At 44.0% G+C, this 26,468-nt stretch overlaps 2 protein-coding genes across 3 annotated transcripts in view; one reads left to right on the top strand and one right to left on the bottom strand.

Moving 5' to 3' along the window:
• The window catches only part of ankib1a (ankyrin repeat and IBR domain containing 1a), a 25,644-nt gene extending 11,416 nt beyond the window's left edge, over positions 1-14,228 (bottom strand). For both annotated transcript variants that reach the window (XM_048229495.1, XM_048229493.1), the window contains exons 1-9: positions 14,018-14,228; positions 10,142-10,493; positions 6,937-7,237; positions 5,632-5,814; positions 3,900-4,017; positions 2,937-3,145; positions 2,434-2,522; positions 1,230-1,374; positions 701-861 (exon numbers count right to left, since the gene is read on the bottom strand). In XM_048229495.1, coding sequence (XP_048085452.1) covers positions 701-861; positions 1,230-1,374; positions 2,434-2,522; positions 2,937-3,145; positions 3,900-4,017; positions 5,632-5,814; positions 6,937-7,237; positions 10,142-10,329 — 1,394 coding nt within the window. In that variant the 5' untranslated portion in view covers positions 10,330-10,493; positions 14,018-14,228. The remainder of the gene's footprint in view (positions 1-700; positions 862-1,229; positions 1,375-2,433; positions 2,523-2,936; positions 3,146-3,899; positions 4,018-5,631; positions 5,815-6,936; positions 7,238-10,141; positions 10,494-14,017) is intronic.
• Positions 14,229-14,687: 459 nt separating this feature from the next.
• On the top strand, positions 14,688-25,779 carry krit1 (KRIT1 ankyrin repeat containing). Its single transcript, XM_048230395.1, has 17 exons — positions 14,688-15,057; positions 16,004-16,156; positions 16,374-16,530; positions 17,015-17,107; positions 17,369-17,498; positions 17,959-18,202; positions 18,446-18,561; positions 18,977-19,132; positions 19,564-19,720; positions 20,634-20,741; positions 21,080-21,236; positions 21,681-21,832; positions 23,445-23,611; positions 24,241-24,328; positions 24,472-24,678; positions 24,836-24,952; positions 25,445-25,779. The coding sequence occupies exons 2-17, from the start codon at positions 16,058-16,060 to the stop codon at positions 25,532-25,534; spliced, it is 2,238 nt and encodes a 745-aa protein (XP_048086352.1). The 5' UTR covers positions 14,688-15,057; positions 16,004-16,057; the 3' UTR covers positions 25,535-25,779.
• Positions 25,780-26,468: the final 689 nt, after the last annotated feature.

The following is a 26,468-nucleotide window of genomic DNA, read 5'->3' on the forward strand; positions in this document are numbered from 1 at the left end:
ATATATTTACATTTGCTGTTATATTTGCATTTTTAATCAGACAAACCTGAATAGGAGTAGACACACGTTAACCACACCAGTAAGGGGCCGTACTCATATCATATTTTCATTTGCAATTATATTTGCATTTTTCTCAGACATACTTGAATTCAACTGCAATGAGTAGGCACATGTTAACCACACTAGTATAGGGCCACCACGTACATATCATATTTACATTTACTGTTATATTCGCATTTTTGCCCTGAATTCAGCTGCAAAGAGGTATAGTATAAGTATAAGTATATATACTCTTTTGATCCCGTGAGGGAAATTTGGTCTCTGTATTTATCCCAATCCGTGAATTAGTGAAACACACTCAGCACACAGTGAACACACAGTGAGGTGAAGCACACACTAATCCTGGCGCAGTGAGCTGCCTGCAACAACAGCGGCGCTCGGGGAGCAGTGAGGTGCCTTGCTCAAGGGCACTTCAGCCATGCCTACTGGTCGGGGTTCGAACCGGCAACCCTGCGGTTACAAGTCTGACGCGCTAACCAGTAGGCCACGGCTGCCCCTGGTATCTAACCACGGCATGTGCTGCATGTTAAGTCAAGCAATGCTAAGTTAATGCCCATTCGGGGCAGATCTCCCAACGAAATAGCATGCGTTGCTTTGGACTGTAAAGCAATTGCGCAGTATGTGGTTAGTCTTCACCCACCAGCAGAATAGATGACCCTTCCCACAATCCACAGCAGGGGCGCGCAGCAGGGGGAAGCTGAGGGGGTCAGAGGAGGCAGGACTAGGCCTGGTGAGGCGCACCGCCCGCTCGCAGCGGGCCACAGGGCACCAGCGGATGGCAGGGTTATTATCTACAAACGCCTGCGAGGGAGAAGGGAGAGGGCCGTGGAGAGGTGGTTAACAGGTGAGGTAGTTTGTGGCAGTGTAAATGTAAATCACATGTAGAATACTAAAAAGGCATTTTTAATTTAGTATTCTACATGTGTTTAATTACACATGTAGAATACTAAAAAGGCATTTTTTTCACAGTAGAAACATGGAAAATACAAGTAACTATGAATATACTGTATGATTTGAACGTAAACTTCACACAACAATCAAGTATGTTATTTTTCAGTTCTTCCGTGCAGTGCTCTACAATGTCCTAAACCTTAATATGTTGCCTTAATATGTTGCCACAACAGCCTTACATATCCACCATCCACCACTGAAAACCTCCTGAGTCATACCTTGATATCAAACTGAAGGTAGCGCTTATCCATCTCCCTGGAAACCACACTCTCTATGACCTCCACTGGAACCAGCTGGAAGCAGTCATAGGCTGGGCAGAAGATGTTGTGTGCTTCACCCTCCTGGATCTTCAGGTTCAAAAACCTGCCAGCAAGAGAGGAGGACATGAGAGAGACCAGTGAAGGAGCTTTAAGGACTGGAAGACCTGGGCTGTGTCCCAGTTCCCCCACCTCACCTTGACACAAACACTGGCACTGGGGTGGCTGAGTGGAGGAAGTGACAGAACACTTGTGACGTGTCCCTGAATAAACCCCCGCTCGTCAGCTTGCTGGATCACCTTCAGTGAGTGAGCGCTCATGTAATGTGACGCAGATGACATCGTTTTGTATGAAAGCACGAGTGACGGAGTATGAATGATGAAAAGTGTAGACAAAAATTCCGTTTTCCCCAGAGCAGAAACAAATGGTCTTGCTCTACAAACCGCCAAACAAACAACTTTGTCTTTTTTTTTACTCAAGGAAGTGACCATATTTAGTCCCCAGTAATTGGAGACAACAGCAATCCAATAAACGGACGAAAGCAGCTCGGCCAGTTCTGTGTAAAAACCAAGGAGCGTTGGACTGTTGTGTGCGGCCTTTTTAAAGTCGTTATCTATTTTAATGTCTGTTACATAGGCCAAGGTTGACGTCAGGCTCCGGCAGGTACAAAGCCTTGAAAAGCCTGCAAAAACCAACACTATAATTTCTAGGTCACATTCTTGGTCTTTAGAGGAAATCGAGTGTCTGTGCTAACAAGAGTGAGGCAGGGCCAGAGGCAGAGAAGAGCTCTGAAGGACTTCAGTGATTTTAGTGACTTATGTCATGACGTTACTTTATTTCATGAGAAATGATTTCAATCTCTGCATTTCCCTCCTTATCTGTAACCATGCCAACAGCTTGTTGAGCATTTTTTACCTACTTAGGCTTTTCATCAACAGGGAGGAGATTTAATGTCTCCATCAAATGTATCTACTAAAGAGTTTTTTTTATTAACCTTTTTTTCTTCATTTTCTATGGTGAGGCTTCAATGTATGCTTGATGGCACAACAAATACAGTGTAACAACAAAAGGGGATGCAATTCAGTTCCTTGTCAGTATAAAATATGTCGTCCCCCTAAATCTTTGTTGGCCCTACCCTTCCCTTCCCTTCCCGTCCCGTCCTTACCCTTCCCAGCATGCTCGACAGAACTCGTGTCCACAGGGCATGTTCACTGGGTCCTCGAACACAGAGATGCTGCACATGCAGATCCCACACTGAAACAGGAGGCCGAGAGTTAGACACGTGGTCAGAACACACACTGGACACATATCGGTCACTGACGTGTGTGTGTGTATGTGTGTGTGTGTGTGCATACCGACATGCGTTCATCGATCAACGTGACACTCAAGCAGTGATAAAATCTACACTTGCACACATTTCCAAAAGTCAGGAACACATATGCTGCTCCCCCCAAAAAATGATCTGCACAATTGAATCAGTCATTTCCAGTTCCTTCAGGATTTGACATATGCTGTTATATCTGTGGTAAATTACGGAGGGCTAGTAATTCATCAGTCAGACAAATCATTAGTGCCCAATGACACAAAGTACACATAAGCCAATTCCAAATGATGATTAATCCGATGACAGGCGCTCATACATCGTCGTCCGTCGCACGGACCACTGACCAGAGCAAGGCCGTCCTCGGCTGGGGAAAGACTGATCTCATCGGGCGAGGTGACGGAGGAGCGGGTGGTGCGCGGGGTGCGGGGGGAGGGCAGGGTGTCCCAGGCGTTGTAGCCACTAGGGGGCGGCGTGGGCATCTGGACCCCCGAGCGCTGGCAGCAGTCTTCGGCGTTGGACATCCAAGCTTCCAGAAGCTTCTCCCTGTCCCAGTCTGGACCACCAAGAGAGAGATGGGATGAGATCATGAACAGACAGAGATGAAGTAACTTGTTTACTCATGCTCCTTAAATAGAGAGGCTTCATTATCAGGCTATTACACAGCTTGTATGCTTCAAACATTCAGGCAAGATTTTAGCAGCTGAGGGTTCCAAAATTGGTAAGAGATCCAACATGCTTTAAGTTGCGCTGAGCAGACCTATTTTGACCCTTAGGGCTCAGCCTTAGCAAGTTTAGGGTGACCTTTCATCTGGTATGTTCAGTGTCTCTGGTATGCACTTGTAATTACATGTTTAGCATGTTAAGCATTTCTGACATGTGACATGTGATTCTGAGGTGTCCACAGCGGGGTGAATTAATCAGGTGTTCAGGTGTTTTGACTGGTGGTATGTTTAGGGTTCTGGGCATTCAGGTATTTTGACTGGTAGCGTGTTTAGGGAGTTTGGGTGTTTTGACTGGTGGAGTGTTTAAGGTTCTGAGAGTTTTGACAGGTAGCGTGTTTAAGGTTCTGGGAGCTCAGGTGTTTGGACTGGTCGCGTGTTTAGGGAGTTCAGGTGTTTTGACAGGTAGCGTGTTTAGGGTTCTAGGTATTCAGGTGTTTGGACTGTTGGCGTGTTTAGGGAGTTCAGGTGTTTTGACAGGTAGCGTGTTTAGGGTTCTAGGCATTCAGGTGTTTGGACTGGTGGCGTGTTTAGGGAGGTCAGCTGGTTGTTGTGTTTAGGGTTCGGGCAGTGTTTAGGGCGGCGTACCATGCGCTCGCAGCAAAGCTTCGGCCGTGAAGAGCGGTGCCTGCAGCATGTCCGCCGTCTCCACTATCAGCATGTCCTTCAAGCGCCGCAGTTCCTGCAGCTTCAGCCCTTCATACGGCTAGACAGGAGAGACAGACAGAGAAAGAGGAGAGAAGGGGGAGGGGAGAGGGATGGAAAACGGCAGAAAGAAAGGTGAGAGCATAAATTAGAGTATGATAAAAAAAAAGGCAAGGGTACAAGAAAAACAAAAAAAACAGGGTGAGAACTGTGCATAAAGTGAATAGATGAAGGCAGAGAGAGAGGGAGGAAGCTAACCAGGATGACCGGTTTGTTAAAGACATTATGAAACAGGCCAGTGGCGTCACCCTGCTCTTGCACACACACACACACACACACACACACACTGACCGTCCTCCCCCACCTCGGCGCACCAAACCCAGCATTAGCACATTCACAGCCCCGCGATGGCCAAAATCCCCTCATCTCCATCTGCAACTTAAAGGTCTCCCTGTCGCCATGGCTACATCCCTAACACTCACTGACCTTCCCCCATCTTCTCAGAGCAGGCTACAGGACAACCTCTATGGTGGACAACTGCTTCAGAGGTAATAGATACCAATATACGGCATGTTCCTAATTTCTCATCAGACATACATGCATTGTTGTTACAGAAGGTTTGTCAAGGAGGCTTTTAAATGTCACTGTCAGCTAATCAGCATAGCCCTCACAGTTGAAGACAAGGAATCATCTAGTGTGTTTGAGCTGCATTGATGGTATTTGTGGAAATGATCTCAGCTTGTTGCAGTGATGCTCGGGTGTTCATCTTCATACGTCATACTTCATAACATCATCCACGTCTCATCTCTTTCTCTCTCTCTCTCTGCTCCCCTCTGTATCACTCTGTCCCTCTGCGTCCCCCGCCTTTTTTCTGCCTTCGTCTCTCCTTTGTAATCTATTAAAGATGACATCGGTACTGTTGTCACGGATCGAAACTTGTGACGGCATCACAGACCGACGTCTGTCTGGGAGACAATGCCTCAGCCTTGATCTGCATGCTTAAAGAGTCTGCCTCCCTCCCCCTCCCACTGTGGGCCAGGAGCTAAAGGCACACCCTCCGTCTCGCAGCCTTTGCAGAGACACCACTGCCAGGACTTTAGACCCAAAATCACATTACCTCTAAATTACAATTTAAAGTCGTATTTCTTCAAGCATGTCCACAATCTATTCTTTCCAAAATGACTTTTGCAAAAGAACTGGATTGGATGTGTGTGTATATGTATGTGTGTGTGTGTGTGTGTGTGTGTGTGTGTGTGAGAGAGAGAGAGAGAAAAGGGGGACAGAGAGAGAGAGAGAAATCAAGAAGAGAGAGAGAGAGAGAGAGAGAGAGAGAGAGAGAGAGAGAGAGAGAGAGAGAGAGAGAGTGTGTGTGTGTGTGTGTGTGTGTTTGAGAGAGGGAGAGAAAGAGTGTGTGAGTGAGAGAGGAAGAAAGAGAGTGTATATTTGTGTTGGTAGGGAAGGGTGTTGGTTCTTGCCGCTTCACTGGGAAAGCCATTTTCATCATTATAAGCTCAGTTCTCCGTAAACCTGCACGTAGAGCCCTTTAAAAATATAAGCCTCCATCAACGTTCTGAAGCAGGTTCATGGTGCCATCCAGGAGAACTTGCTGAAGAACAGCGCATTTAAATGTGCTGTACAGCAGCATAAGGGTTAGGATGGGTGAGCGGGTGTGTACCTCCCGGCGGTCCAGTGCGGCGTACTCAGCCTCGATGTCCTGGGCGCCAGGGTCCTTAGAGAAGACCATCTGCGACTCCAGACTGAGGGCCAGCTCCTTGTGATGCTGCCGTTCGGCACAGTCGCACGGCGTCTCACGCTCCTCGTTCTCCACAAACAGGTCTGCACCACTCTTCACCAGCAGCTGATACACACACACACAGACACACAAAAATGTCACACAAAAATGTGCACACAAATACACAGAAAATGTATGTAGACTAGAGCATAGCAGTGGAAGCTGTTCTAAATATACAACCAGATGACCGCATTGATGAAGTGGCCCTTTCAGCATGCTTTACTGCTAAAACAAAGTCTCACAACTTCTTGGACATTATTTGGCCAAAAATGATACCAGGATGCAACAAAATGTTGGAAAACCATATTCATAAATCATAAAACATTAAACAATCAAAAAACTTAAATAGTATTTTAGAGTATTCTTAAATAGTGAAAAAAAATAGACTTTCAGCAGGTACAAGTGCTTTTAGGCAATTATCAACTCTGACCAACTGACCTCTAATGTTACACCTTAGACCAAGCCATGTAGCCTATAACTGTTCCTGGAAAAGATTTCTCCTCCTGTGATAACAATTTTCCACTAAATTCCAAGGCCATTAAGCAAAGGCTTAGCCCACAGTGGAAAGACACAACACACCAGCACAATACTAAACCCATTCAGCAGGCACATTCCTCTAGAGGCACTCACGGACAGCAAAGACTGTTTCACAAGTGATTTGTTTTGAATAAGAAGCTTTTTTAAGATTTTGACCTTTTTGAACATTTATGCCCCCACCCTTCCTCTAAATGCTGCCTGTAGCCATTTCTGGGAACTGCAGAAGTTCTCAGCCACAGTATGGAGAGTGTGAATTTAACACACGCCTTCTCAGATGCAGCAGAGACGTTTAGCTGGGCGTTTCTTTCGCACCTACAAGATGCTAGTCTGCACACCTCATCTTAACAAAGAATAAATCTGAATCTGAAAGTATCAACTGGAACATTGATTTCAAAGGGTCTTAGAATAAATGTTAGAATGAGCAAAACATATTTCCCCTTTTCTTAATGAAGATGTCTGGTTCATAATGGATGGTCCATTGTTTTAAGAATGTTATTATAGCAATATCGAAACCATATCTAACTAGTTTTTCTTTTCTTTTCAGGATGCCACACATTATAGTCTAAATATCAATAAACATAAAAAAGAAATTGTATCTTTTCCGTTGATTTTGCGCAAGCACTTTGACCTTTGACCCTGCCCTTTGCTCACCTCCACGCAGGTCTTCATGCCCCCGGCAGCGGCGTAGTGCAGGCACGTGCTCTTGCGGTTGTCGGCGGCATTGACGTCGGCCCGCTCATACTCGCCAGCGGCCAGCTTGGCGCCGGTCCACTTGAGCGCCATTTGAAGGCAGTCGGCCCGCCGCTGCTCGTCCTGGAGTGGACGCAGGAGCCGCGGCTGCAGGGCCCCCTCGGCCAGCAGGATCTGGGGGCCCATGCACAGCAGGTGGAGCGACGTCTCGTTGTGCACGTTGCGCTTGTTGGGGTTGCCGTCCTTGCAGAAGAGAAAGGACCTGGGCCAGAGAATGGAGGGAAGAAGAGGGGAAAGTGGAGGAAGGAAGGAAGGAAGGAAGGAAGGGAGCAGAGAAGGAAAGAGGAGGGACGGAGATGTTATTAAGCTCGAACAAAGGGTAAACGAGCATGTTCGCAATACTTAGCATAGAGATGCTGGCAACAGCAAAAATACAGATTCGATTCTTTGCATGATATGGCAAGGCACAATACAAAAGACCAGGATGTGCCTCGTCTCATCATCATTCTGATAAGGTTTAACCAGATGTGTTTAAGAACATATGAGTCTCTTTCCCACAACTCCAGGAGGATGATTAACAATCTGCAGCGATAAAGTAAACAAGCTGACACATTCTGCTAAGCACAGACACAGAGCGCCTCCAGGAAAACAAAGCAATTGTTAAAAAGACCCTCCTTCGTCACAGTTCAGCTGAGTCACACTTGGCAGGCGCCGCCGGTGCCGGCAGTCGAAGGGTTAACCCCGTCGCTGCTGGGAAATCTCAGGGATATTTTCAGAACCAGAAGCTGTGGCCCTTATCTCAATATTTCATTATGTGCGCGAGTGCATTAGGGAGACATCATATCGGCATTAGCACCCCAGACGGCCACGGCTCCGATTGCCCTCTCAGCAGTGCAGCCTGAAAGCGCTCGGCCTCGCCCCCGTGAAAACACACTTTGGGGAAGCAGCTGAAATGGCCGTGGCCAAAATGTCATTTTTGGTTAGGCGGGACACTGAACCACAGCGGATGGGGGGGGGGGCATTGAGGGCAGCAGGGCTTTAGCTGACACCCTTGATGGGATTTGAAAGGAGCATCTGCTTCCCCCCTTTTTTTTTTTTTTTTTTTTTAAACCATGCCTAAACAATAAAGGCTCCCATTGGATGCTACTGCCAGCTTGAATGTGGATACGAAGAGAATGACTTAGCGGTTTTGTTCCAGGAAAGCTAAAAGGAAAGACAGCAGAAGCAGGAGCAAATGGAGCTGACTGGCAGTTTATCGGTTAACGTAACCCCCTGAACAGCTCGATAATTCTTGTCAGCAACACACCTACACGGACACACGCGCACACACGTGCTTACATAGAAAGAGAGAGAGGCCCTTCCTGCTTTTCAGTAAATCCTGATAAACTGGTTGTACTTAAAATCAACGTCTTAGGTCTTGAAATAACTTCACAAAAAGCCAGAAGATGCTGTTCTCCACCTCGTTACCATCAACAGCAGAAACAACCACCGTAACCACCAAACACACACACCGTCCCTCCATTCCCAGAATGCTTCTGAGCCTCGTGCAGAAAGATATTTATAAAATAGCCTCCATGGACCAGTCCCATTCTCATCTCCCCCTTGGCCCCCTTTTTCACACTGATAGCAGTGATATAAACCAGACAATGGTCATGGTCAATATGGCTCCACACACACACGTGCACACACACACCTTGAGCTGTTAGTGTAATGGGATAGAGGTGGCCGAGAGAGGGGCTGGTAATTATGCCCCCTACCCTCTCGTTTAGGGCCCTATTATTAAGTGGAGATGTGGAAGAGAGGAGGGACAGTGACTCAGCAGGGGGGCCAGCTGTCCATGGGGGTAATTGCCCAGAGACGCCGGAGTCAAAGTCAAAAGACCCCCTCACTCTGTTGCTCCATTCCCTCTTTTTCCATTCCATGGTCTCTCTTTCCCTCTGTATAACCCACTAAAATCACTGTATTTCCTGTTCCAAAAACAATCTCACTTTCTTTTCTTTCTACAACCCCCTGTTCTCTACACACATGCACACAGATTTCTGTATTTGTGAACCACATACAGAGATGGGCCCCTGTTTGAGCATGTCAGGAGACCATGTACCATACCAGGCATACCTGCTTTAGAATGGGAGTACTGCAGGGAAAATGCCATTTGTATGCATTCAACATTCACACACACAGCAATATGAGAGAGAGAAAGACAAAGAATGAGGGGGGAGAGTGAGAGAGGCAGAGAGAGAGGGAGAGAGAGAGGGAGAGAGAGAGAGAGAGAGAGAGACTACGTGCAGGACTTTAGAGCCCTGACCTGCCTGGCCTGTCTGTTTTGTTCCTTCTGGGTCGTCTCACACTGAACCGGCGCTCTGTCCAGCGAGTTAAGCATTAACTTACAAGCCGGATTACTTCCTCATGGCCAGGCTACACCTCTGTATAAGCAGCATACATCAGAAATCTGAATGTGGGTCATCCTGATTTTTTTGCACCCTTTAAAGGGCAAAGTGTCTCACAGCCACTTAATGCAGTATGGCCTTACCAAAGTACATAGCTGACACTACACAAAGTACTGTATACTGACACACTGCTGAGTCCATCTACCTACTGCACTTCTCATCTGTCATCCAGTTCTCACACCCTCCAGAGTTAAAAGTATGCTTGCATAAGGGAAGCTTTGATTCCTGTCCAAAATGCCTTGGCAAGCGCTGTGATGACCATTAAGAAAGAAAATATGATAAATTACAGTAATGTGATTAACTCCACACAAAGAAATAACTGAGAACTCCTCGCAGCCTTTAACTTTAAAGCCCTTCGAGAGAAGCCAGCACCACGACATACATTTAGCTGTAATCTCGGCAGTCTGTGACAACAAATCAAATGCTCTTTAGTTCAAACCGAGGGCAGCTTTAGACACACTGACACCAGAGTAAGTAATTTAAATGACTGAGAATGAGAAACTGAACTGTTTGATTTACAGAAACCACTTACATACAATTAACAATTAATACAGCTGAACTGTGCAATGAATGCATGCTTGTATGAGTATGTGTACATACATTCACTGAAACGTTTAGCGTGTGCAGTGGCCAACCGTTTACATTGACCTGGCTAGCTAACCAGGCCAAATGGAACAGCGGAAACCAAAATAAAACGGTGTCACTTCCTGGGGTCTCACCTGATGAGGCGTGTCATGGCGTGCCGGGAGGCATAGTGCAGCGGCGTGTTGTGCTGGTAGGGCTCGCCGTAGGACGCGTTGGGGTCAAGCGACTCCTTGAACTGCGGGTTGCTTTCGTACAGCTGCCACGCCAGGCCCTCGTCGCCGCTCATCAGCGCCTTGCGGAACTTGGTGGCGGTGTTCCCCATCGCTCAGTCCTTCTCCCTCTCTCGCTGACGCGCAGACACACACACACACACGCGCTCCCTCTCGTTCTCCCCTCTCTCTTGCTTGCTCTCAACAAGCCCCGGGCCTCTTGCTGTCAAGCTGCACTCACCTGCCCTCCACCAGGGTCAACAGCCCACTGCAGGTCCTGCACAGAGAGACAGACAAGAGTAGTTAGCATATGTGGCTAAATTCTTTAAACGAGGCCTCATTGTTGACTGTTCTATTTCTATTACCAACCCAACCACAACTGCTGGTGTGACTACAAACACCACAACAGCCTTACAATGATGCTTATTATATAGCCCTTCACACTTCATATGTATGGGTGCCATTCCATGGAAAAGTACTCATAAATCATTTAAACTCAGGGTGTAATTAAATGTGTTTAGTATAATGGCAGATTCACTGACCCGACATAACCGGCAGATGATAGCAATCTATACACAGATTACGACATCCCCTTCAGATAATGGCACTGGCTCTAACATAATAATGGCTAACAGCTACTAACTGCTGTGTCCAGAGGTAAATAAGAAGAACTGGGAGTACGGTCAATCTGGGTTGAACAATTTGGACAAATCTCCTTATTATAAATGCATTAACAACCCATGAAACATCTTCATTTGTTTCTTGCAAGGGCCACACTCTGCCACCATTCAGATCGGTACACAACAGGCCAGAGCCTTCCAGACATCCTGGCTGCGTCCTATCCCCCCCGCCCCTTTTTGCCTTTTCAAATCTGACCATTCCACTCGGCAACTCGGTGGAGTTCACAGTCAGTAATGATGATGATGATGATGATGATGTAAGTCCACTCAGCCCTCCTCTGCCAGAGGACCTGTGTCCTGCCAGAAGTCTGCACTCAGACTAACAGTCTAATTACCATCAGAGGGATCCAATGGCAACCTCTGATTTCATGCCAAGGGGGCCAAGATATACTGTCGGCAGACATCTGGTCAAACACATGCTGATTTATGACTCGTCTTTGGAAAATGCATAAGTCAAAACCTACAGTGCTTTGCAAAGATCTCTCCCCAATACATTCCCACAAATATTCTTAACGGTAACCTGACACTTGTAGAGATAAATAAACAAACAAGAGCCAGGGGAAATTCCATTCCAGGTACAATTCATCTAGTAATTGAAGACTTGGCACACTTTGACCCAGCACAGGACCCAACACCTGACACAGTTCAAAGAAATGTTGTGCATTTTTGTTGATGCTAGACGCTCACAGCTCACACTGGGCACTTGCATGGGCCACCGAAATTGGCCACTGGAACTCTTGTGTAAAGACAAATAGTAAAAACAAAACAACACTTCAGAGACAGGGGCATTTTATGCTCCAATAAATCTACTTAAAAGCGTGGCTGAGTGAGAGAAACAGGGCTGGACTACAGCAGGTGCATTTTGGGAGGGGTGGGGTGGGATGGGGGTGGGGAGGGTCTGCCAGTTTTTAGGTCACATAGTCTGCCCCGCTATATCCATTCATGGAGACGCAACCCTGCCCCCCATGATGCTCTTCACCTATCTGTCACTCATTCAAGGGGCCTGAAGACATACCAGCCGTTGCTCTTCCCACAAACAATCCTTTAACAAAAATGAGGTAGCACTGAATGTGCACTGTGATTATGAACACAAAGGAAAAACAATTAGGACTATGGCAACTGGCACCATTTCCCCAGCAACTTTTGCTTCAATCTCAAATTACCAGAGAATGCAGCAGCATGCAAAGCAGAGATGATTTAGCAACTGGCAACACAAAGAGCCTGCAACTCACACTCTCAGTCGTCCATAACCACCATTCATCCATAACTTATAACTGCCAAACACCATTTGCATTGCAGAGAGATCAGAATTGTCACATAGATTCAACACAATGACTGCTTTCTGCTCCTGTTGGACAAGAGGCCTACTGTCACTGGCCTCATCATCACAAAAACAAGAGTATGAAGTCAGTGCAGTTCATCCACAAATGACCTGAGTCTTTCTCTAGTGACTTTGAGCTTGTCAGCTGACTTACTGTGTGCCATCAATTAACCTCGCCAATATGCTCACATTTAACTGACCTATGTATGTGTCAAATGCAAGACCGGGTGGGGGTATTACTCTGGAGACAGTAAATCAATGTGATGCAATGGTCTGATTTGGTCAGCCAATCTTGCCATAAGATCTGCTTGTTCTGAAAAATGCTGTTAAATTGAGTGAGATAAACTACCCAGGAAATGAGGTCAAAAGTAAAATTAAATATATTAAATTACTGTAACTAGGAGGTCAATTGACTGTATCTCCACATCAGTGAGGTCGGTTGAAATGCCACGTTTAGCCACGTTTTGTTGCTGGAGCATGCCAACAAGTTATGGGAAGTGTCCACTCATTTGCTGTGATTTGACATTGTAAACAACACAAAATGCTGTTCAGAAAGATATGGCACAAAGGACAAATACAGAATACTACCCCGCTGGTCTTCGTTGAGCAGGCCTATTAGACAACAACTCGGCTACGCGTAAATATGCCAGACAGCCTCCACTTTCCCTGTTAGTGTCTGACATAAGCAAAATCCTTTGTACCAAAACAGTGATTTCACACGGGACTGGTCTTTTCTGTGTTCACTGGAGCTAGGGGAAACTTGTAAACATAAAGGTGCAGATGCAAAATAATCAGGACATTACGCCTTTTTGTGTATAATTCACTTTGGTTGAAGAGGAAGTATGTCTGTTCTGTTCTGTTCGTCATTTTGTTTTCTTTGTTCGAATCCCCGGCTCCTGAAGCAAGCTAGGCTGGCTAAACTCTAGACTAGAGCTAGCTGTTAGCTACGAACATCAGTACTGAAAAGCATCGCTACCTAACTAGCAAACACTTGTCGCTCAGTTCACTACCGCCTTTATAATTAAAACTTGCACAATGCTGAACAAGTGGCAAAAATGAGTGTCGTCAAGGCAGTTGCATCATGAAAGTGGAAGAATAATAAAACAATTACTAGTTGACATGCTTAGCAATAGCTAGCTAATGTTAACGTTAGTCTGCTCTCAAGTTTTCCTCTCATACCCCGTTACCTGCTAACTCTTATTATGCTACCTGTGCAACCATCACGTGAAGTGAACGACAACTTTACACTAACAAGCATCTCTTTTTGACAGTTTTATCAACGATGCAACGGCACCAAACTGTTAGAGACTGTTTTCCAAGTTAATCTTTCCAAGTAGCCAACAGAGCGCCAGAATAACACAATATTAGCTACACATCCTGATATAGCCAAAGCTTTCTAGGCAGGCAGACAAGCAAGATTATCAGTCTGGTTGAACTAGTAGGTTTTCAGTCTACATATCGCCTTAATGTTGGTAAGGGAGGGATAAGTGAGCCAACTATATCTATTCTATAGTAAGTTACAGCTATCTATCAAGAATATTGTGCGATAAAAGTGAGTAACGTTAACGTTAGCTAATGTTACATCGTCACACGATGCCAGACTGTAAACCACACCAAATGAACAATATACAACACATTAACATTTATTTAAAATAATACATGCATTAACGTCACTGTCACTAATAATGTAAAGCAGTTACATAAACTGGGGTGACAGCAATCTAGTTAGTTGGCTATGCCGTCTGTTTTCTGAGCACCTAAGAATCAGCCATCTCACTTAGATCGACCAGCAATACATACCCCATCATCGATTTGCTAGGACACCAGATGGACACATCAATGGAATCATTTAACAACTTGACTTGCAACAGCCTGACTTGTCAGACCCTCATAACATCATGGTTTATTGGCCTTGAAACGAAGTGCCAAGCGGCACGGAGCACTGCGTCTGCTGTGTACTGACAGTGAAGAAACACTGTTGTCAGATCGTGCAAGGGGTGGGTAGGTGTGCGTAAAGAATTCCCCAGCTAGCAACTCTCATTTGATTGGTTTTCTTACTATTGGCTCGGACAAAAAAAAAAACATCACATCCTGTTTGAAAATTAATGTAATAATCAAGTTCTAATTTTCTCAAAATTAGACTCATTGCTTGAGTCTGTGTCCTGTCAATCAAGCGAGACGAGACCCAATCGTGATTTCGTTTTTGCACTGCCCAGAATTCATCTGATTAGATCTTAAAATGTTTTTCATACTTTTGCCATGTTTTGAAGTAAAATGAGATTTAGAAAGTTCTACATGCATATGAAGATTTAGCAGAGATACAAAGAACTACAAATATCTACAGAGTCTGATCAAAGATTGTTAAGGCGCCTTAACAATCTTTGGTCTGATACAGTGTTGATGTAGACTTTTATTTTGACAAAATATAACGGGACGTCTACTGACCGGAAAAGGGCTTTATTGACGCTGCTCTGTTGGGATTATCAAATGACAGATACCGAGCTAACTTTACATGTTCGTGCCGTTATTATACATTTTATTGAGTAGGTGTTGGTCGGTGTTTAAAATAACCTTCTCACTATAATTCTAATTTATATTTAGAATAAACTTTACTGTCGTAACCCGGAACTCGTATAGTGAAGCAACAAAACTGCCACAGAAGTAGCTAAAATAGCAAACTAGCCAGAGGTTTGCCTGAAGTTCCAGTTAGCTTAACCAGTTAATATGGGCATCCAAAGAAGTTGAAGTAACAATAGTTCGTCTCATTTGGAGCACTAGATAACATGATGGTCGAGGAAGTGTGCAGCCTAATTGACATTATGACAACAAAGTAACTTTAGGTAAGTTCTAACAAAATATAATACACGATTTGTTTTGCTGACCACAAAGTGCTAACCAGCTCCGCACAGTTGGATGTATTTCGCTAGCTCTTAAGTTGGCTTCTTACAAGAAACAATCATTATTGTTTGAAACTTGAATTTCTCCTATATGCGTTGTGATAATGATCCAGTCTGGAATAGGTGCGCTAGCTCGTGGTGTTTATTTTGTCATTGTCGTTTCAATTCAACAAGTTTCTCCCAAGTAGACGCACCGCCTGAATTATTTCCGGGGTGTGACTTAAACGCCTACGTTGAGTTTCCTTAATATAAACAAGTTAGCCATGTTATAAATTGCGTTGCTATTTTAATTTAAAAGCAATTGCGTGATCTGATTTTACTGACTTCAATTATTTTAATAACCAGTCCACGCGATTTCATATGATTTGCATTGGTGTTTGCTGTTGCCTATAAGTTATAAACAATAAAGACAGCTTAAAACACTTATAGGACACTTTAAAGGAACCGTATGTAAGAAATGTATTTCAACTAATCATAAAATGGCCCTGATATGTCACTAGACATTAAGAAATCATGTTCATTTAAAATACTTATATCACTGACAACAGGAATCCGGCCAGGATATTATCATTTAAAAAGTGAAGTTGCAGCCCTCAACTGATGTTGTTGTTGTGTTTTGTCATGGCATGTTTTGTTTTGGCCTGACCCTCCACCTATCTACTAATCACAGTCAGTAGTGTTTTGGCATCTGGGTTGGCAACCTCGAGTCAGGGGGGAGGGGGAGGGGATACACCGCTCTACAGTAATTTGTAATTAAAAGTGATTGCAGTACCAGTTTTGGCCACAATCTTACATATGGTTCCTTTAAATGTTAATGAGTGAAGCCATAACATTATTATTATTATTTATTATTATTATTATTATTATTATTATTATATAACTACTGCAGGCATGTGGCTAATACAAGAAGAGTCCCCAACTGCTTTCAAAGAACAGCAACACAATGGGAAACCAGGAGTTGGAAGACGTATTTGTTGCAGTCATCCGTCCGAAAAATACTGTGAGCCTGACCTCCAAAGAATATCGTGCTAAGGCGTATGAGGTACAGTCTAATCTATGATTCAATGACTTCTATATAGTATACGATACATTTGAGAACAGGTTTTGGTATCAAAGAGATTGGCCTGAAAGCTTTCTGAAATCAGTATTAATATCTTGATAAGGAAGAACAAGAAATGAATGGCATGGGGGAACCCAGGCTAAAGGTAACATGTATTTTACATTACTGACCTGAGATGAATGGTTTGTATGTCATGTAGATCCTCCTAATTGAGGTTCCTCTGGAAGGGAAAGAGAAAAAGAAGAAAAAAGTTCTGCTTGGAACTAAGATCCAACCTAACGGAGACAAAGCGAGGTCCATCCTGGATTATGTTGATGAAACAACAAAACCGATCTCCAATAACCAGGGACTGATTGGTAAATACTTGAGTGTCATACTTCACAAAAAATACCTGGGGCTGGACAGGGGAGTGGGTAGACATGCCTTACTGTATGCATAGATCACACGTTAATTTGAATGCTGCCTGTTGAAATAAGTATAAGTATATATACTCTTTTGATCCTGTGGGGGAAATTTGGTCTCTGCATTTATCCCAATCCGGGAATTAGTGAAACACACTGCACACAGTGAACACTGTGAAGTACACACTAATCCCGGCCTGCAACAACAGCGGCGCTCGGGGAGCAGTGAGGGGTTAGGTGCCTTGCTCAAGGGCACTTCAGCCGTGCCTACTGGTCGGGGTTCGAACCGGCAACCCTCCGGTTACAAGTCCGAAGCGCTAACCCGTAGGCCACAGCTGCCCCCAATCATAACCCCATTATCATAACCATTGATAAATGGGTCATAGACATGAGTTGGCTAAACCTGAGTGAATGAATCTTAAAGTGGTTCTCCTTGCAGGAAAGCGTGTGGTGCATATGAAGAAGTTCCCCTTGGATGGGGACCGAGAAGGAAAGGAGGCTTCTCTGTTTATTGTGCCAATCAACATGAAAGGTTGGAAGCACATTCATAGTATTCCAACAGTATTCTTATAACTCATAAAGTACTGTTGCTGATGCTGAAATTTTGATAGCTGTGTAATACTTAGCTCGACTAGCAGTAGGATCTTGAATGCATTTACAATTTGATTTGAATTAATCATAGACTCCAAAGGGAAAATTAGATTACATTTGTGCACCATCCACATATGAAGTGGGCACAAACAAAAGCCGCCACAACCTCAGACCTGTTGTCTTTCCCACTTTTTAACCAAAGACAACAGTAAACCCAACTACCATCCCGGCAGTCCGAATTTCTACTGCCTGCAGGACATCATGCGTGTGTGCAGCGAGACCAGCACCCACTTCTCACCCATCACCTCCAAGATGCTTCTGGCACTTGACAAGTAAGTCTCCCCCCAGTGGGTTCGAGAATGTGTTTGCCTTTCAAGGTCCAAACTTGTGTAGGTTCAGGTCATCAGCATCTTTTGCCAGATAATTTGTAATTACTTTACAGTCATAGAGTTATGATGCTCTGTTCGAACTGTGCCCATCTTACCCAATTGTGTCCCTTGACTATTGCTGACAACAGAACTTTTTTGTCAGTTTTGTATTTTGGGGTGTCTAGAAATACATTTCATAGAATCCCATCGGATTTTCAGCCTGTCTTAAGGATATTTCAGTCGGATGAAAGATTGGCACCTTCAACTTAATCTTTTAAAAACTGAGCTTTTGGTGTTTCAAGCTAAAACAGTTATTAGTCCTCTTCCCCTCACCACCTCTTTTTTCACTCCTCTCTTCTCATTCTTTCTCGCCTCTCCTCGCCTCTCCTCGCCTCTCCTCTCCTCTTTGTCGTCCACGCTGCAGATGGATGGCGGAGCAGCACACGGTGCCTCACGCCATCGCGGCTCTCTTCCGCCCGGCGCCCCTGGACCGCATCAAGACCAACGTGAGCAACCCGGCGTACGCGCCCGAGAGCTGGCAGAGTGACGGCCCACTGCACATGGGCTACACGGCGCTGGAGATCAAGAGCAAGATGATGTCGCTGGAGAAGGCCGACATGTGCGTCTTCAACCCGCTCTACGGCTCCGACCTGCAGTACACCAACAGGGTGAGGATGCAGGCCTTGTCCCTCTACTCTCTGTCCCATCTCATTGCCCTTCAACTCACTCTCACTCTCTCACTTTCTCTCTTTTTCTCCCTCACTACTCTTTTGTCCTTAACCTGTCTCTTTCCCTCCATATTTTTCTTTTGATTTATATTACATTCGCCCTTGGCAAAGTTATATTTGATAGCCAACATTTTCCCTCTGGGTTTGGTCGAGTGATACAGACTTGTGAATGTGACCTTACAGGTGGATAAAGTCATCATCAATCCCTACTTTGGCTTGGGAGCTCCCGACTACTCCAAGATCCAGATCCCCAAGAGGGAGAAGTGGCAGCACAGCATGAGCAGTGTGACTGAGGACAAGTAGGGGACTTCTCCTTTAACTCCCTCTTTTAAATCACACATACAACAACAGCAGGTTCAAACAAGCCTGCTTGTCAAAAGAAAACAATTACATCATCTCAACTCTGTTTAATCCACTTTTCTGTCAGCGGCTATATAAGCAGTTTGTTTTGCTTACTATCCTGGCATTTTTCATTCACAAGCTCTGCCACACAAATATAATACGTGTTGATAGAAACCCTGCCAAGATCTCACAGTGTTTATTTAATATTTCTAACAACTCCACTGGAATTCCTAGAGTCATTGCCAGACCAGGAGTTTATGATACACTTAGTGGAAAGTCGATAAGCCCCTAACCTGCTGTAATCTATCATGTATTTCGCAGTATTGGTTAATATGTAATGCACTGAATCCTGGTGTCTGTGTGTGGCCACAGGGAGCGTCAGTGGGTGGACGACTTCCCCCTGCACCGGAGTGCCTGTGAGGGCGACACAGAGCTGCTGACGGAGCTGCTGTCCAAACTGCCGGAAAGTCGCCTCTCCGTCAAACAACTGGACAGCGACCACTGGGCCCCCATTCACTACGCCTGCTGGTGGGTAATTGCTCAGCCAGGACCACAAAAGCGTGTGGAACAGTAATAAACATTGCAGATGTAGACCATGTATTAAAAAAAAAAAACTACCCACAGATCAGAGGTTGCGTTAACTGAATATTTACCGTCATTAACCGATTTTTAAAAAAAATAATGACAGAAAAATCAGTCTATCCTTCATTTTGACAGGGGACACAGTTGACCATGACAGATTTAATACAATGAAAAAGTTTAACACAACCTCTGCCACAGATAGTGGTAGTATTACTAATCGTATACACTGTGGAATTGTGGTAATTTCACATTTCTGGTTTCGTTCTTAACCAAATGCATTAGATGGATCGTTTTGACTTGACAGCAAGTGTCAAAAGTACTTTTTGTCTTCAATGGCTGTACGCGAAACACAAAACAAAGCTTCGATTCCATTGTAGGTATGGGAAGGTGGAGGCCACAAAGCTGCTTCTAGAGAAAGGGAACTGTAACCCCAACCTGCTGAATGGCCAGCTCAGCTCTCCTCTACACTTTGCCGCATTAGGGGGTCATAAAGAGATCGTCCAGCTCCTCCTTCAGCACCCAGAGATAGACCGGGTAAGACCACATGATCCAGTCCACATGACCCACACAAGCATCCCAGTGCTGGGACTAGGGATGTAACGATTACCAGTGTAACGGTAAACCACGTTAAAAATGTTGACGATAACAATTACAGTTTTCATTTCAAATATCATAATTATCACGGTTGATTACCATGGGGTGGAAACCGTGTGTTTAGTCCTTCCCAGCTTCATCCGAGCCTACTTTTGACATAGGCCTGGTTAAATGAAACAAAACTGGTACCCTACTGATTCTTTGGTCTAATGCATGGATTTAACCACGATTCGGATTAGGCTACACCTGCTTTTAAAAGGCGGAACATTTTCATCGCAAAGCGTGCGCTGTATCATGTAGCCACTCTACGTCTTTTTATGTGCGCGTCATGGTCATCATCATCAAGTCATGGTAGGGTAAGTTAATCTATAAGCACATAGCCAATTAAACATGACCAAGGAAAATGTGAACAGGACAACACACAATGCCACGGTAACGTGTACGTTATGAATTAAGAATGCTCAGCTCAGCCAGGTTTGTTCGTGCAGTCAGGATGTAGGCCTATGAATGTGAATGAAAATATACCCTTCTCCAGTAGCGATAGGCCACCTTAAAATGCACCAGAATAAAGGAATCACATTTACTCAGTAACAACATTTTCATACTGTTACATCGCTAGCTGGGACTATGATTGAAAATCAGTGAATATTAGAAGCTTGCGATGAATAAAGTTGACATGCTAGACATAGCTTGAGCTTTAGTTTGTATTGACTGTTTTCTTTAACACCACATTAAACTCTCATTTTGAGTGTTGGATATATATATCATAAATGATATATATATATCATTTATCGTCATTTTTTGTTGTCACTTTTGCATTGACATCTGACTCTGAGTCTGTCTCCATCTGCAGCACATTGAGGACCAGCAGAAGAGGTCTCCTTTGCAGCTGTGTGAGGAGAACAAGCAGAACGATTGGGAGGAGACGGTCAAACTCCTGCAGGAAGCCAACAGCAGACCGGTCAGTGGGCAGGCCCTAACCCTGTCATTTGGATAGCATGCACTTATGTCTCTTAGAAGCTGTGGGCAAAATACTGATGAAGCTGCCAGGGAAGAAGCAAGAATAAGTACAGTACATGAAGTCCTCTCTCCCACCAGTCTCCAGTTGTTCCAAGATTCCCAAGATTCCTAGTTCTAGGAAATTTCAGTGGAATTCTCCATGCTGTTGTGCTTCCATGTCCGTGTGTGAGGGCAGTGCACACGCCCAGTAGTTGTTATTGGTTAAATATAGGTCATGTGCTGGTTAGCATAATTTTGTGGTGGTGTGGTAATGGCGCTCTCCTGCTTTTGTTGTGCCAGTATGAGAAGGTGCGGATCTACCGCATGGACGGCTCGTACCGCTCGGTGGAGCTGAAGCACGGCAACAACACGTCCGTCCAGCAGATCATGGAGGGCATGCGCCTCTCGCAGGACACCCAGCAGTACTTCACCATCTGGATCTGCTCCGAGAACCTCAGTGAGTGGACACGAGCCTGCCGTCCCCAGAGTGACACAACAGCACCATCTTCTGTTTAAAGGCCCCCACTATCTACTTGATTATTGAAAATAATGCATTTACAAATTACAAATGGTGCCCAGATGAAATTTGTATCCTCTTTTTTCAACAAAAAAATCTTAGGAGGCATTTATTATACTCATGGCATGTTGTCATATTCCATTGGATGCAAGGATCACTGTAATTTGAATGATTACATTGAGATTTCACACACCACTGTGTAGCATGTAGTGTAATGTTTTAGATTATCAGATTTTATGGTGCTTCTGATCATATCTTGCATTTGTTTAGGATCTTGTGTGTGTGTGTGTGTGTGTGTGTGTGTGTGTGTGTGTGTGTGTGTGTGTGTGTGTTATTTGTTTGCTTGTATGTAGACTGAAAAGTGTGTTTGAATGTTTTCTGCAGGTCTCCAGCTGAAGCCTTACCACAAGCCCCTGCAGCACCTGCGAATCTGGAACGAGATTGTGACGGACCTGACGGTTCTGGACCCGCAGAGGGAGCATCCTCTGCTCTTCCTCAGGAGAGACGTCCGGCTGCCTCTGGACATCGAGAAGAAGGTGCGCCTGTGCTCCATCATGCACATATGGACCCTTTCAAGAGAGTTCCATTATCAGCATCATAGTTGGCCCCACAAGACTTCCTTTTTAACATTCCATATGTTTTTATTGATGAAAGGGTCTATAAATAAATACACACACGGAGACGCACACAAACACACACACACACTGGGCAGGAACTTGCCACCCTCATCCCCACCTCAAGTAAAGAGCACTTTTGGTCATGTGAAGCTTGTGGCCAATTTTCTCAGCAACATTACAGTTCAAGTAGCCAAAAGCCAACAGGGGGAACCGGAGCTAGAATGGCAGTTTTTTACTATTCTGAATTTGACCGTGGTGCTGGATACAACTTTTCAATAGTGATAATACTAACGGTATCCAGTGCAGTTTCCGGTTGTGGAGTCAGTTGCGGAGTATTTGTATTTTACACAACTGTCGTAAATACAAACACCCTACCCCCAGGACATGACACACGTGGATTTGTTTATAAACCTGCAAAGATCATTTCCAAAGAGCCATGTTGACTGACAAAGTAATATTACATGAGTTCATACAAATAGTAGGCTATTGCACAATTGCTGGAAAGCAATTTGTGATTCTCTGGGTCGGGGGAGTGCAAGTTGCATGGTTCACTGTAGACGGGTAGGCTAAAGGCTGCCGGAGGCATGCGGTTCTCCCTACCACAAATTCACCAACAGTGAATTTTCAGTCAGCCTGTTCGCACTAGGCTTTCAAGTGGCTCCATCTATGACCCTGTGTTGTAGATGTTGGGACTCGGCTTCTGGAAATCATCAAAATGGTCATCCATCCTCAATCGGCAGGGTGAAAACTTCCGCTGCTGGCATGGTCACTATGGTGATAAACAAGTGACGGAAATTACATTTTTTATAATGATTTGGCACACTGTGTACGTGTGTGGACAATAGGAGAACAGAATAAATATCTGTGAAAGCTTTATGGCTATATAATTGGTACTTAACCTCAGGAGACGACAGGAGTGACTGACGCAAACAAAGTCCCATCACACTCTACTTGAACTGACAGACATAAGGTTGTTTACCAGAAGTGGCTTATTTGTTTATTTTTTTTATCTCTATTACCCCTAAATACATAAATACATATATGATGATCTTTCTCAGAATATGCTTTGCCACCCAACATTCAGGGAAGACACATTGACAATATGTGATACATTCATTTGCATTATTGGGGTCCTATTCACTTATGAAATCCTGTTAATAAAATTACTCTGTGTGCTCCTGGCAACATGGTTTACAACTAGGTGCAGGTACTACCGACACAGTAAAAGGCTGTTGAAATTTCTTACAATTCCATAAGAGGGCGCTAACCTGACATGATAAAGTATTTTGTGGCTCAGCTAGGGAAACTGGTGAAAAGACACATAAGCCACGTTCAGACTACAGACAGTTCAGACCCCCCCCCCTCCCCAAACTGGCACCCTGACATAAAACACGTAAAACCACATGCTCTTGAACTTCACCCTCAAGTTGGTCGATTTCACTTATTTACTCATCGTACATCCCAGGACAATCTGGGTCACTTTCTCTCTTCGTGTCGCGGATGGGCCCTGAGCCTTGTGGTCTGGTTGCAGGTGGAGGATCCACTGTCCATCCTGATCCTGTTTGACGAAGCCAGGCACTGCCTCCTGAAGGGCTTCTACCCGTCTCCAGACAGCAAGCTCATCACCCTCGCCAGCCTGCTGCTGCAGATCATCTATGGCAACTACGAGAGCAAGAAGCACAAACAGGGCTTCCTCAAGTAAGTCAAGTCAAATCAAATCAACTTTATTTATATAGCGCATTTCATACACAGAGGTCATTTAATGTGCATTACATAAACAAAAGCAAACAGGAATAGCTGATAAAAGCATAGAAGGGTAATAGTTTTAAAAAGTAAAGAATAAATAAAAGAAAAAGAAAAAAACATAAAACACACATAAAAGCATAAAAGTAATCATTTAAAAGTGTAAAAAAGTAATAATTTAAAACATAAAAAAACAACAGAATGATTATACTAGGCAAGCACCTAGTGTATAGCAGCACTCTATGGAGATTCTTGAAGTAGTTCCAAACTGTGCGCGTACACATATATTTATTTCCTTTCAGGGCCAAAATGGCTGACCACAGGGCTCGATAGTCCCCCTCATGGAGTATTAAGACCCAAATAGTTAACACAAGTCTTTACACATGCGCACAAACACTGCATTTATTGCAAAGAGTTTTGCAGAGACAAGCTGGGTAAATTATACAGGTTATGTAATAATATAATGTATGATTTAATGGTTGAGTCTTTTTCGATACACTTGTGTTCCATATAAATAAGGTATACTCATTTAGTTACCTACAAAGTGTACCGCTTACTTTATTTGTCTGGGTGTTTATGAACAGTGAGGAAAATCTCAAGTCCATTGTGCCCATATCTAAAGTCAAGAGCAAAGCCCATCACTGGACCAACAGAATTCTCCACGAGTACAAGGTGAGGTGCTCATCACATACACACCGCTGTATCCCAGTCACAATGTAGAACACTTCCAAAAGCACCAATCAGTGATCCAACATGTCTTTGTGTTGGTTATTATTGTGATTGAGATGGCTTCTGTTCCCGGTGTTCCTGTGTAGAATCTGAGCACTAGTGAGGGTGTAAGTAAGGAGATGCACCACCTGCAGCGCCTCTTCCTGCAGAACTGCTGGGACATCCCCACCTATGGGGCGGCCTTCTTCACGGGACAGGTCTACACCAAGGCCAGCTCCAGCAACCACAAGGTCATCCGTGTCTACGTTGGGGTCAATACCAGAGGCCTGCATCTTATGAATATGGAGACCAAGGTACCAACATGACATTCATGTTGTTTCTTCATTCATCTATCAGTTTGGCCAATGGATTTGAAACACCTAATCTGTATCTAAAGTTGCAGTGCTTTTCTGTTTTGTGGAAAAAACTCTACCTTACTGTGTGTGTGCGTTTTTTTTTTTTGGTTTTAAGGTGCTGCTTATCAGTCTGGAATACGGGTCATTTATGTGGCAGTTGGGTCAAGCTGACCTGTACTTCCAGATCCATAGCGTCCAGAACAAGATGAACTTCATTGTGCACACCAAACAGGTGAGTTCAGCGATGAGGACCATGAAAGTAGTGCTCCACAGCGCTCTGAGATTGGAGCATTGTCATGCGGTAATCAGCCTCCCTGTACAGCACCACTGTCTCAGGGCAAATGTTTTTTTTTTAGTAGTAGTATATTTTTTGGGCTTTTTGCCTTTATTCGGATTGGACAGTGACGATGGACAGGAAGCAGGTGGGAGAGAGAGAGAGATGGGGTGGGATCGGGAATTGGCCGCAGGTCGGATTCGAACCTGGGTCCCCGTTGGCACTTGGATCCGTACATGGTATGGGCTGTAGCCTATTGCGCCACAGTGCCCCGAGCAAATGTTTTTTAGCCTTGGGCTTACACACACCCAATGTCACTATGTCCTGATACAATTCAGAAGGAGACGTACAATAGAACAAAGGCAGTACTATAAAGAGACTGTCAGCCAAGGGCAAAGAAACGATGCAGAATTTCTATTGATTGATGAGAATGCCTTTTCATTGTTTCAGGCTGGCCTTATAGTGAAGCTGCTGATGAAGTTGAGTGGGCAAATCGTTCCAAACGACAGACTTTCTGCAGACAAATATGCTTACGGTTAACCCCAGAGCTTCATGATGTGTGTTGTGTGTTTTACTTTGTATTTTTATAAAATTGTTGCTTATTTACTTTTATGTCACTTTTTTTTTTACTTATACTCCAAAAACAATAATGCTGAAATGTAATACCCAGTACTATTCATGTCATGTTAGTTTTTTTTTTTGTTTCTAAGCATTACAAATGGCTTGTTTTCATTGTAATATTTTTCCATGGAATGTAAATATGTGTATTTAATGGTTCTGTTTTATTAAAATGAATAATATATCCACTAACTGATATAGAAGCCTGCTTTATTTTGTTTTTTATTTCTGGAGATGTAGTAAAGGTCTAAAATGATGCAAGCATTACAATGCGACACATCTTTAGAATCTAAAGGGTGAGATATGCATATTAACAATGAGCTGTAGAGCTGCACAAGTAATCGATTTTTAATCGAAATCACAATTTGAACTAATGAAATTTGCTAATTGCAAAGGCTGCAATTAAATGTGCAGCTCACAACTCTATACCAATGGTTAATCTTCTCATCTATTATTTTTTTATTCATGTCATACTCCTTGTGACAAGACAGTGAAGCTCACCTAAAAGGAGTGCTGTGTTTCCTATGTACTAGGCATACTCACCAATCAGAAGTGGCCGAAGTTAAAGCCACATTTTTAATATTGAACTAAAGCTTGACTTTCAAAAATTATATAACAAATCAAATTGCATTATCTGTCAAAAAAATAACAATTAGATCTTTTCCCCAAATCATGTCGTCCTAATTAGCTGCAATGCTGAAAAACTCTAAGTTTTATCTAAGGTTTGTGGCATGACTGCTTCAATTAACGTTATTTTAATTTGATTTTGAAGCACATTTTAGATTTCAAAAGGCACATTTATTGTCCATTTGTTGTGAATGCTGAGGGAAGTCATTCTGCCAGGCCTTGAACCTGG

Source organism: Alosa alosa, chromosome 20, assembly GCF_017589495.1.
Source record: "Alosa alosa isolate M-15738 ecotype Scorff River chromosome 20, AALO_Geno_1.1, whole genome shotgun sequence".
Taxonomy (NCBI): Eukaryota; Metazoa; Chordata; class Actinopteri; order Clupeiformes; family Clupeidae; genus Alosa; species Alosa alosa.